Source organism: Abramis brama (genome assembly GCF_963993115.1).
Source record: "Abramis brama genome assembly, contig: SCAFFOLD_106, whole genome shotgun sequence".
Classification (NCBI taxonomy): Eukaryota; Metazoa; Chordata; class Actinopteri; order Cypriniformes; family Leuciscidae; genus Abramis; species Abramis brama.
In genome coordinates this window covers 3,914-17,500 of record NW_028155983.1, presented here as the reverse complement: position 1 = coordinate 17,500, position 13,587 = coordinate 3,914, and the positions used below count along the sequence as shown (strand labels likewise).

The 13,587-nt window shown below is 41.0% G+C and overlaps 1 protein-coding gene across 1 annotated transcript in view; it reads left to right on the top strand.

Moving 5' to 3' along the window:
- Positions 1-9,839, top strand: part of psmd3 (proteasome 26S subunit, non-ATPase 3) — a 17,314-nt gene extending 7,475 nt beyond the window's left edge. The window contains exons 3-12 of the mRNA XM_084139037.1: positions 1,384-1,521; positions 1,630-1,766; positions 1,839-2,029; positions 2,313-2,416; positions 2,861-2,975; positions 3,418-3,537; positions 5,395-5,498; positions 5,601-5,756; positions 9,125-9,175; positions 9,516-9,839. Coding sequence (XP_083995163.1) covers positions 1,384-1,521; positions 1,630-1,766; positions 1,839-2,029; positions 2,313-2,416; positions 2,861-2,975; positions 3,418-3,537; positions 5,395-5,498; positions 5,601-5,756; positions 9,125-9,175; positions 9,516-9,593 — 1,194 coding nt within the window. The 3' untranslated portion in view covers positions 9,594-9,839. The remainder of the gene's footprint in view (positions 1-1,383; positions 1,522-1,629; positions 1,767-1,838; positions 2,030-2,312; positions 2,417-2,860; positions 2,976-3,417; positions 3,538-5,394; positions 5,499-5,600; positions 5,757-9,124; positions 9,176-9,515) is intronic.
- The last annotated feature ends 3,748 nt before the right edge of the window (positions 9,840-13,587 follow it).

Here is a 13,587-nt window from a genome sequence, read left to right as displayed (position 1 = left end):
AGTCAGCTCCGCCCCTTAGTACCGGATTAAGCTCTGCAGTGAGTCCAGCTCCGCCCCTTAGTACCGGATTAAGCTCTGCAGCGAGTCCAGCTCCGCCCCTTAGTACCGGATTAAGCTCTGCAGTAGAGGGTGACACGGGAGTGGATTTTCAAACCTCTCCTGTCCCACTCCCACAAAAAAAAATCCTGTCCCGTCCCAATCCCACGAAAAAACATCCAATCCCGTCCCAATCCCAGAAGAATGACTCCTATTCCCTCCCACTCCCGTGTTGTGTTTTTTTTTACCAGAATCTGTCAGTTACAGTAAAAAAAAAAATGCATCACAATAAGTGTATTGTGATTGTCACTAACATTTTAGTAACTAAACTGATTTTTATTAGGTTTAGTGACAACATGTTACATTGTTTACATGGTACAATTTCTGGTAAGCTACGCTTTTTTATTATTTCAATTCAATTATTGTGATTTTATATAATATTGACTCATTTGGATAAATATTAGGTAGGCGTATTACGCTCTGCAGTGAGTCCAGCTCCGCCCCTTAGTACCGGACTACTGTACTGGGAACCTCAATGGAAAGGTCCAAAAAAGGGTTAGGGTTTGGTATTATTCACAGCTTCTGACAATTGAAACTAATTTCATACTGTACTGTATTGTACGGCTCTGTGGAAACGAGCCATAAGTTGACCCTAATCAAACACACCTGAACACGCTGATCAGTGTCTTCAGGATTACTGAGGGGTTTTCAGGTTTGGAGCCAAACTCTCCAGGACCAAAGTTTCCTACCCCTGGACCAGTACTAATCCAACAAGTGTTAAACAACACAGCAGTTTCTCAGAATATCTACTGTGTGTCGTTAATTCATTGATTGAGGTGCTGTCTGTTTTTCCCGTGGGAAGTTGGCAACTGTGTTTTAAATTGCCTAGTAGTAACCATACTCACATCTTTTTAGTGTTTTTGATACGGTGCAATTACTGAAAGCGAAACATTCAAGGTATTTGGGATAAGATGCTGATTTTGTCCATTTCTTTCATTACACGCACATGCCAGAGCATGAACTGAATGTTTCTCCACAGTTGCATCATTACCCTGCAGGCACTTTTAGACGGGGAGTAAAAGTGGTTCATTGAACAAGCAAAACTGACACACCCATAGTGAAATGGCTACAGCTCTACGGGAACAATTCTGGTCTCTTTTGAAAGCAGACACTTGAAGATTTCTTGTTCTTTTTTGATATTATATCCTCACACTTTCAAGAGTGCAAATAATGTCCATTGGACAAAAAGTAGCTGGAAACGCTTAACATTGAGCCCAGAGGTTTATTGCAGCCCTAAAATGAAACTTGAGTTGCTGTTGATTAGTAACAGAAGTGTGTGTCCTCCAGCCGGTGGAGAACGAGGGCGACGTGCAGTTCAGGCCTCGCACCGGTAAAGCCGCCGCTACCCCACTGCTGCCCGAGGCCGAGGCCTATCTGCAGCTGCTCATGGTGGTCTACCTCACCAACAACCAGCGCTACGCCGAGGTGAACACACACACACTATACAGCTCATCTGTTGGAACTTCAAGTATTCAATCGTCCAAATAATCATTATCTGCAGGTCTAAGATGCTCTGATTTCACCCATAAACAGGCTCAGAAAGTCTCAGATGACCTTCTGCAGAAGATCGGCTCTCAGAACCGTCGGGCTTTGGACTTAGTGGCTGCCAAGTGTTACTACTACCATTCCCGTGTGTACGAGTTCCTGAACCAGCTCGATGTGGTCCGCAGGTGAGCCGTTCTTCCACAATAACTCGAGGTTCAGCTTGAGAAGAGTGTGTTTCATGCGGTTGTGTTCCCCAGTTTCCTGCACACGCGCTTGAGGACAGCGACGCTACGCCGTGATGCTGATGGTCAGGCCACGCTCCTCAACCTGCTTCTGCGCAACTACTTACAGTACAACTTATACGACCAGGCTGAGAAACTTGTGTCCAAATCAGTGTTCCCCGAGCTGGCCAATAACAACGAGTGGGCTCGCTATCTGTACTACACAGGTGAGAGAGGGCCGGGCGTCGTCAGCACACCAGCTCAGGGTTTTCTCCAGAGTTAGGGATTAAATTCAGTGAGAGGGAGAAACTAGAGTCTGGGTAAAAAAAAAAAAAAAAACTTGAACTAAGGCAATTAAATGAGTCTAAATCCCAAATCAAATGCAGTGCTTTACCGTCAAATGATCATTTCCATGAGACAAAATATGTTGTATTATTAGTAAATGGCATAGTAATATTGTGACATTATTATTTTTAGTATTACTATTATTAAGTGTTAGGCTGGTTTCAGGGCGGATCAAGGCCATCCAGCTGGAGTATTCAGAAGCCAGGAGGACTCTCACTAACGCCCTGCGTAAAGCTCCTCAACACACAGCAGTGGGCTTCAAGCAGACCGTGAGTGTCTGTCTCTCTCTCTCTCTCTCTCTCTCTCTCTCTCTCCTGTGATGCTGACCGTGAGTGTCTCTCTCTCTTCTCTCTTCTCTCTCTCTCTCTCTCTCTCTCTCTCTCTCTCTCCTGTGATGCTGACCGTGAGTGTCTCTCTCTCTTTTCTCTCTCTCTCTCTCTCTCTCTCTCTCTCTCTCTCTCTCTCTCTCTCTCTCTCTCTCTCTCTCCTGTGATGCTGACCGTGAGTGTCTCTCTCTCTTCTCTCTCTCTCTCTCTCTCTCTCTCTCTCTCTTGTGATGCTGACCGTGTGTGTTCATCTCTCTCTCTCTCTCTCTCTCTCTCTCTCTCTCTCTCTCTCTCTCTCTCTCTCTCTCTCTCTCTCTCTCTCTCTCTCTCTCTCCTGTGATGCTGACCGTGTGTGTTCACCCCTCTCTCTCTCCGCTGTGTGTGTAGGTTCATAAGCTGCTGATCGTGGTGGAGTTGTTGCTGGGTGAGATTCCAGACCGTCTGCAGTTTCGTCAGCCGTCTCTCAAGAGATCTCTCATGCCCTACTTTCTGCTCACACAGGGTAACTCTTCAACACTCTTCACACTCTTCACTCGCTGCACTCGCTTAACAAGCAAACATTCACAAACCTGTGTCACTGTCTGTGTTAGGAGACTGGATTTAAATGTTCCTTCTGGGGGTGTAACAGTACATCGCGTCATGGATATGAAAAATAAAAAATAATGCTAAATTGTAGTAATGCCTTACTTGACTTTTAAGTGTGTAATCAGCATCTCTTCAATTTTAAAACTTAAATGATAAATGTGTGTGATCAGTGAAGTTGTGAAGGATGTATTTTAGTGAACGGTTTCTCTTCTGGTGAATGGCACGATTGAACAAGTCCATCCCTGATCTATTAGATCACTTTACACTTTCATTGACATTTATAAGTAAAAGGAAAAAAAGCGTTTCCATTTGTATTACAAGTAATTAAGCTTCAAATTCCTAACTTCTGGCCTATCTAGCGGTGAGAACCGGAAATCTTGCCAAATTTAACCAGGCGTTGGATCAGTTTGGAGAGAAGTTCCAGACCGACGGCACTTACACACTGATCATCCGTCTGAGGCACAACGTCATCAAAACCGGTGAGTTCTGCTTCTCTGTCTCTACTTCCATTCTTTATGAGCACGAGTACAGACTAGATTCTCTTCCGGCTGTTTAATAAGATGTTTAGTAATGATAGAGAATCATTTCATAAACGTGAACAAGAACAGATTCTGTAGAATGAGTTTAGAATATAAAAGGCTTAGTTTCATTTGTGTTTGTAAGAAGTTTCCCGACGCAGACCAACTGGGGTTCAGGGTTACTCGACTGAAAACACTCAGAGGACAATTCTGCGAACATTTGCATTTTCAGATTTGTCAATATTTTATTTCAGTGTGGAGAGTTCATTTAAAGGGGTTCAGTACTGTGGAATTAAAATTGAGAATCAGGAAAAATGTAATTTCTTTCCTAAATGAACGCATGACAGGGCCGGATGAGTGTCCAGTGGACTCTCAGGAGTTAGCGTTAGCTCTCTCATGTGTGTGAAGGGAATGCTAGCCTGTATTAGAGCTTAGATTCTCTGCCCAAGCCCGATGTTTCCCGCCACTATCCTCGGGCCAGGCCCTTGATCAGTCATACGCAGCGTCTCCTCCACTCGCGCGCATCACACCGGGCCTGCTGTCGCTGTGCTGTATTGTGGAGCTTAAGTGCAACTTAGAGCTTGAAGATGTAAAGAAAAAATAAAAACAGGAGAATTAACTTGAATGTGCAGCAGTTTGTACAGATAGGGAGTCTGTAGGCCTACTATACGTGTTGTAGCCATTAAATAAGCACATTTAGTTTCATATTTGTTAAAATGTTTTTTTGTTTTTTTTTTTCATCTATGTTGATTATGAAAAGTGAACAGCACGAGTAAGATACGATGCGCAATATAACTGGAGACATGGAGTGGGTCAGACATGATTTTGATCACTTCATTAAGTTTTGTTTTGTAAAAAGCATTTCTTTAAAGTGAATTTCATTGTATAAATTGTATCTTCATTTTAATAAATTTTTCATCAACCAATTGCCTGGATTTAATAAATAGGAAGCAAATATAGCAGACAATAAATTCAGGACACCGGCGCGGTCTTGCATTGCTCGTGAACTAGAGCGCATTTCATCATAAATGACCGAAACTCAGTGTATGCCTCCCAGACATGAGAAATGCATCTAAAGAAAGCCTGAAATGTCTTTAAATGAAACAATTAAAAACGAAAAGAAATAGGCCACTCTCTGATTATGTAATCCATGATATGCATTTCTCTCTGCGCGTTCACTACGGAGATGGCGATCGTCAACTTCATCTTTGCAGCCGACACTGACACAGAAAACACTAGTTTATTAATAAAAATCAATGCACGCGTCACCGGAGTTACAAATGCACATCTTGCTTGTTGCACACACACATTATGTTGAAATAACATTATTAATAATAATAAATCTTTAATAATATTTGATTGAATGCTGAATGTTGTGCTTGTTCAATTTAATAAAATTAATACTTTAATTGTGATAATTAAAATAATTGAATATTAAGTGGCCAATTTTTGCTCATTTATTAATAGTATTTATATATAATATATCTAGCACCCCCTCAGCACCTGCGTAAAATTCTCTGGTGCCGCCCCTGGTTATAACGGCCCACGTATTTAAAAATGGTCTGGTTTAAATCGGGCTCATAATTACAGTTAATGGGTCGGGTCGGGCTCGGACAGGGTCAGGCTTGATTATTTTTATTTTTTATTTTTTTGGGCCCGATCTAAGCTCTAGCCTGTATTTAGGCAGCTGGCTTAGGCTTAGGGTTAGGGTTAGCGCTCTCGTGTGTGTGAAGGGAATGCTAGCTTGTATTCAGGCAGCTGCTGGATCCCTAACGCCGTGTGTGACGTGTTCCTGCGTGTGTGATGTGTTTGCTGTAGGGGTGAGGATGATCAGTCTGTCGTACTCTCGGATCTCTCTGGCGGACATCGCTCAGAAGCTGCAGCTGGACAGTCCTGAAGATGCCGAGTTCATCGTGGCCAAGGTCAGTGACCAGCATCATGTACACACACACACACACACACACACACACACACACACACACACACACAGCGCCGTCACACTGACTGACTCCGTGTATCTCCAGGCCATCCGTGACGGTGTGATTGAGGCCAGCATAAACCACGAGAAAGGTTACGTTCAGTCTAAGGAGACCATGGACATTTACAGCACTCGAGAGCCTCAGCTGGCCTTCCACCAGCGCATCTCCTTCTGTCTGGATATACACAACATGTCTGTCAAGGTAGGACAAGCGTATCCAACGGACTGTTTCAAAATAGTTCATTTTAAAACAAAGACCGGGTTTCTGCGGGGCATTAAAAGTCATTAAATGGAGGCCTTAAATGGCATTAAAAAGCATAACATTTCAATCCTACAGGCATTAAAAATGCTGATGGTGTATATTATCAATTTATTTGAATATAGTCTACATAATTAATAGTTTTCATTTGCTGTCGCAAAATATGTACATTATTGTGATTAGAGCCCGACCGATATGGATTTTTGGGCGCCGATGCCGATACCGATTAAAAAAAAGCCAGATACCGATATATCGGCCGATATTATTTATGTGTATACAGTAGCAATATTATTTATGTGTATTATAGTACAGTAAGTTTGGACACACTTTCCAATTGGTGTGTACAAACTTTTGATGGGTAGGCCTACTGTATATAGAATACACAGTTTAAACAGAATAAATATATAAACGTTTTGCAATGATCACTCAAATGTGGTGATCAAACACTTGTGTGACAAAGATATGTAATGGAGGCAGGGTGAATGATAGAATGAGAATTTGAGCTGTAACCAAACTAGTTTGCATTTTAATCTTAATTTCTCTAATATCTACCAGTGGAGGAAGAACTCAGATCTTTTTAGTAAAGTAAAATTAATAATATCATAATGAAAACGTTTATAATTACATATGTACAGTAGTTTTATACTATTTTTAATAAGTAGTAAGCAAAATGTACTAAACGTGAAACTAGGCAGGGCTGGACCCGAATATTCGTTCGGTGGGTTGGTATTCGATTTGAAAATTTGACATTCGAATATATATATAGAACCGACGCGCAAGTGTTCCTGCAACGGGAGTGTTCTCTGGCTAGAGCGCAGAACAGCGGAGTTTGTATGGACGAAGTGCATGCCTGAGCTTGTGTTTTGCTGTGTTGCTTTGACATTGTGGAAAATAGAATAATAGAAACAAAATGTATTAGCCTTTTTACCCGTTATTATCAATCATAATTAATCTCGTTTTTTAATTTAACTTAATTTCGTTTTTCTTTATTTAAATTTCGTTTTTTCATTATTTAAATTTTGTTTTTCTTTATTTAAATTTCGTTTAATTTCTTTATTTAAATTTCGTTTTTTTTATTTAAATTTCGTTTTTCTTTATTTAAATTTCGTTTTTCTTTATTTAAATTTCGTTTTTCTTTATTTAAATCTATCCTTTACTGTGTCAGTAATTTTGTTAGTCAGAAAAATATTAGACTACCTTAAAAGTATTGCTTAATTTAACAGACCTGTGTGTGTGCGTTTTATATCACTAACAGTGTCCGTTCTCGGACGCGTTCTCTGCCTGTGAGGTGCGCCGCTTCCCGCTCGCGCTGTTCTGTAGTTTACTAAAAGTGTATTAATTCTGAACGTGTCGCGTCTCGCGTGTCCATCTGGCTACTCTTAATGCAAAATGGCCCTATATAAAGTGTTATAATTACATAAATTATTGGAATATTGCTTGATGTTGTAACGTAGCAGAATGAGCTTTAACACTGTGTCTACACCGGACGCGGCTGTTATTTTTTTGCCACTTTTGCCCGTTCTTTGTGACAGCTTTTAGGTGCTTTATTGGCAGCGCCATCCTTACATAAATCACTGCACGCTGCATTTTTTTAAATATTAATTTATCGGCCGTTATAAATGCCGATACCGATAGTTAGGAAAATGCCTAATATCGGCCGATAATATCGGCCCGCCGATATATTGGTCGGGCTCTAATTGTGATGAACCCGTGGAACCAGTTTGGTGATTGCTTCCGGCCGGAGCAGAATTGCCGTAATGCGGAGATGACGCGGGCATTTTGAACAGCAGGAACAACAGGAATAAAACTAGACCAGAAAGATGGGAAAGGGCAAGGAAGACTGACAATTTAGGACATGGTTGCAGCCCATTGGTGGTCAAAATAAAGAGGGATTTTGCAGCGTTTGTAAAAGGTATTTTAGTTGGGTAGATACAATGGGAATCAACGCTGTAAGATCTCATATGCAGTCTGAAGGCAAACAGCAATAACTGTGTGTAGTAACTTTCCCTCATCAGCTCGACATCCGCTGGTAAAGCTCACTCTGCGTTTTTGTGCAGATGATTTGTTGACATGCAATGTTTTGTCACAGCACTGTCTCTTTTGACTGACTTGAGTGGTATAATTGTTGATTACTGTCTGTGTACGTGGCTTAAAAAAAATGTATATATATACATACATATTATATATATATATATATATGGCTGTCAACATTAACACGTTAGCGCATCTGTTAATTTTTGTCATCCTTAGGGTTAGGGTTACATTATATGATCCCGCTCTTATTCATGCAAATGCTTTTAAACGCGCTGCCTGTGAATGTCCTGTCTATGTGACACACACACACACACACACACACACACACAGAGAGAGAAAGACGCGCACAGACAGCGCTGCAGAAAACAGTTCTCTTTCACGCTCGAACAAACTAAAACACAATTATGTGAAAATGTCAGTTTTGTAGAGTATCCTCATTACATAAGAGCAGTCTTAAATCAGTGAAATAAAGTCTTGAACGCAGAGGTGTGAGAACGAGTCGTGTGTGAGAGGTGTCGGTCAGCAGCGGCTGCTCTTAAAGGGACAGCAGCCAATAAAGCTTTCTGTCAGTAAAGTTAATCACAGAACACAGGGAACACAGAAAGTTACTCACTGCTATTGACTAAAGAACTTTTGCAGCTTTAATAAGGATTAGTCTATATTTAATTTATCTTTATAAATTGTCTTTACATTAATTTGTAGATTAACTATGAAATGATTACATTATAAAATATATAAACTAATATAAACCTACAAAACTGTGTTTTTAATAGCGATTAATCACAGAAAAAATTGGATTGAGTTGTTTTTTTTAATCGATTGACAGCACTAATGTATTTTTTTTTTTAAATGTAAAAAATGGAATTAAAAAGCATTAAATTTAAATTGAAGATCCCTGCAGAAACCCTGGAAAGAAGTGTGTACTGTAAAGTGTCCTGAACCCTTTGAGGGATCTCATTATAATCTCAGCACTCGAGCTTCTCCCATAGCTATCAGTCACAAATAATTGTTATTATATAGTATATCATATTTATATTATTAGTAATGAGTTCCTTAAAATATCTTGAGCATGTAGGTGGATCGCATCAATAATGCTTTTTCTGACACTTTCTCAAGCATTATTTTTCTGAATTTCCACGCATTGCTGAGGCTCAAGCCTGTGAAAGGGCCTTTTATGACACTCTTGTTCTAAATGTTGATTTATTAATTTGATAAACTTTAAGTTCGCACTATGGGGATTAGAGTTCTGTTAACTTTATCCACACGATTCTGTGCAGGCCATGAGATTCCCACCGAAGGCGTACAACAAGGACCTGGAGTCGGCTGAGGTGAGGGACACACACACACACACACACACACACACACACACACACACACACACACACACACACACACACACACACACACACACACACACACACACACACACACACACACACACACACACACACACACACACACACACACACACACACACACACAGACACACAGACACACAGACACAGACACACAGACACAGACACACAGACACACAGACACAGACACACACACACACAGACACACAGACACACACACACACACACACAGACACACAGACACACAGACACACACACACACACACACAGACACACACACAGATGTTGACTGCTTGTCTGCATGTGTTGACAGGAGAGAAGAGAGCGGGAACAGCAGGATCTGGAGTTTGCTAAAGAGATGGCAGAAGATGATGATGATAGTTTCCCATGAGTCTCGTGTCCTTTTTTCCTCATATCTTATTGTGTTTCGGTCCCGGATCTTTGCTAATAGCGTCTGTTCCTCACAGGTGCTTCAGCTTTGCTCTTATTGTAATCCATGAATGTACTGTGTGATGTAACATTATAAACGCATCAGTTCTCTGCTTTTGAAAATTAATGGATGCTTGTTTTTTTTCCACCAATACATAAATCAGTTTTATACATGTGGTTTGCAACAATAAATCTCAATTAAACATAATAGTATTTTGTTAGAAAGTGTTGAATTGAATTGTGAAAAGCATTGTCTTGCTTTACCAACTTAACAAAATGGACAATTTAAATAGATTCACTTTGAAAAGGGTGGAATTTACTGAACTTAACATTTATTTATAAAGCACTTTCAAACCATAAGAATGGACCAAAGTGCTGTACAGAGATAACATTAAAAACATTCAATGCCAACACAGCATGACACCAATATGAACCATACAACGAAATCACTCGCATTAATCCGACCCAATCAAAAAGCCTGATCTGATGGAGTCTTTAAGTCCCGTAGACATTATCCGTCGTCATGGTCTCAGCCATCATTATTATGCCGATGACATATCAGCTCTCAAGATTTTACAATTTACACATCAGCTCACTCTGTCTCTGCTCTTCCTCTGGGCTTATTAAATGTCTGTATTGCTGACATTAAATTCTGGTCACATTGCAAAACTGAGGTTCTTGTTTCCGGTCCGGTTTGAGTTTATCTATTGATGGCGCCACATTAATTCTATCTCATATTGTTAGAAATCTGGGTGTAATTTTTGATTCTTCGTTTACATTTTCATCTCATACAAGCTCTTTTGCCAAGACTGCGATCGGCTCTCAGCGCTGAAGACACTGACACTATAACCCATGCTTTAATCAGCTCTCGTCTCGACTACTGTACCTCGCCTGCTAAAACTATCACTAGACTACAGTATGTTCAGAATTCATCAATCAAGTCACAAAATCTGATCACATGACCACTCTGTTCTATAATCTACATTGGTTACCTGTTCCTCTCCACATTCAGTATAAAAATATATTTTTAACTTTTAAATGTTTTCATGGACTTGCTCCCAGTATTTATCTGAACTTCTGCACTATTATTCTCCGGTCATCTGACTTAAAACTGCGGACTGTTCCTCGTGTTCATCGATGTGTGGAAGATCGTTCAGTGCTGAGGCTCTGAAACCCTGATATTCTCTTGCTCTAACCCTTCTGGACACTTCTACTATATCCTCATCCTAACCCAGACTAGAAACCTTTCTTTTCTTACAGTATTTCCAACCCTCCTCTGTTTAGTGTTCTGCTTTTTTGTTACTGTATATTGTTAAATGTATATTTACTATGTGAAGCATACTAATGTTTGATGCTGTGTTTTTGTTATCTTCTTGTACAGCAACCTTGAGCTTGGGAAAGGTGCTTTATAAATAAAACATTATTATTATGTCCCTATTATTAAAAATGGCCATATTTGAAGATTTTATGAATAGTGGCAAGGCATTCCACAGTGCAGGAGGCGCAAGGAAAAGCCTGATCTCCACCACGCTCTGTTTTTCTTCTGTTAAAATCAAAGGCTTCGGTTAAATGTTTGAGTGATATGAGCATTTTACAGATGAATGCTTAGAATCGCAGAAGCGGCGGCTTCCTTCCCATCCGGAAGTGTGAGTGTGTGTATACATATATTCACTGATTGATGAATACTTTATCCATCCCTTTTGGGATATTCAAGCATCCAGTAGCTCACCCAACACTACAAACACCCAATTCCAATGATAAATAAATCAGCCACAACCACCAAATCAGAAAGCTATAGAGTGAGGAAAATACTTGTTTAAAAGGCACATATTCCTAAGAATAATTAACTCAAACTACTATACAGACTAAAATATTGTGAATGTCCTTAAAAATCCAATAATAAAAAAGAATAGGTCAATAAAATAAATACCAAACCAGACCAGAATATTGTAAAGCAGGGGTGTAGGAGATGATCTAACCCTCAGTGAAGAGTCGTCTGCTTCCACTGCTCCTCTGGTGGATCACGCTGGCATGAAGAGTGATAAAGATGTGACTGGCATTGTCCAGTATGGGCTGATATCTTCTCTCTCCCACACAGTCCTGACTCTAGACAAGTGTAGCGGGACGACCTCTTTTAGATGAGGAGCAAGTATAGAAACACTACCTCTAGCTTAAACATGACTACGCCACCCTGTTTACCAGGGAAATATTATGGATCTAAAATTTTACACAAGACACACAGGAACGTGATTGTCAAGAAGGGCTAGAGACGTGGATACCAAAAATACAAAAAACTTTATTTAAATACTCACAATAATTTTAAAAGATATCAAAGCTGGGACATCAACATTCACCATACAAAAGAGACCACGAGATAAGGAGACAGAGGCTTGACGGCAGATGCACAAACTCAGTAAGCACAAGGCTTCTATATCACTCTCAGCACCCCGTGTACAAGTATCAGCACACACACTGCACTAAAGTCAAGAAATAGCCACACAGCACTCTGTGACGAGCCCTCCACCACCGCGTAAGGGCCTACTAGCGGCCTGCCCTGAAGCCTCGGCTCCTGTAACGAGAGCAAGAAATTACTATAGGTCTCAAATTACAACAATGACACTCACTCCAAACATGCACAAATCAAACAAATACAACACTGCAAAACACTCAAAATAAACCAGTCAGAACAGTCAGTAACACAAACAATGATAAATGAATATACTGGAAAAGGTAGAAAAATAAATACCAAAAAAAAACAAATACCAAAGACAAACCAAATACAAAACAATTGGACGTAGTGTAGAAGACACCAGCAGTCACAGTGGCACGTACTGGAGAACGAGCGGGCGTCACACAAGGCGCTTGACTGCGCACACACACGTGTTGGAAGAGAGTTTGTTATCGAGATAAACTTAATATAAGCAGCAGCGTCAAATCAGCATTACCCACCAGGCGTCGCAGAACATCCATTCCTCCTAAAAATCCAAACATAAGCATACTTGCAATACATAAAAGAATGAGCGCTGTACAAAAGTGGACGTTTCACATACTTTTAAATTCATAAACCCGTCGCCCATCTGCGCCACGCATACACAGGAAACGGGACACAACATCCCCCGAAACACGGAATGCAAAAGGGAAGCAGCCGTCGCTCAAAGCTCACGCCACAGCTATGAATCACACAGTCGTTACGACAAATCACATACCTGTGTATTAACTAAGCAGCCCACGCACACACATAAGGTTACCTCAAAGCATCATGAGACACGGGACTGCAAGAGAGGCATGTAACGTGAGAGCCGGAGCCGCCAACAGCCGCAAACTATCCCGAAGCTATGAACCAATTACACAAAATCCCACATCTGTGTTCACTATCTAGCTCAAACAGCACGTACCTCAAAGCGGAAGCGCTACAGGAACAAGAGGCGGTGCCCGGGCCATGACGCACCACGCAGACGACACACCTAAACAGTGACTCGAAACCCTTTTTTATATGGTCCCGCATCGTTATGATTGAACTCACGCCCGAACGCATTAGATTAATTAGACGCAGTAGTACATCCCACTACAATCTACCCCACGCTTTTGCATCGCCGACCCGACGATGGACCACTTATTGCTAGTTCACAGCCTTGACGGCTACATCACGAGCAACAAACAGTTTCTCTGCCTTGATGGCTACAACACAAGATCACGGGGGCACTCGACACACAAGGCCTCTGCCTCGACGGCTACATAACGAGAACGAGTAATACACACGTTCTCTATCATGACTACGGCACTGGGTTACAGGTCCTCTGCCTTTACGGCTACTCACCGAGAAACAAACGATACCCAAGTCCTCGAACACGACGGCTAAAAACATGAGTAAGGCACTGGTTACAGGTCCTCTGCCTTTACGGCTACTCACCGAGAAACAAGCGATACACAAGTCCTCGGACACAACGGCTAAAACC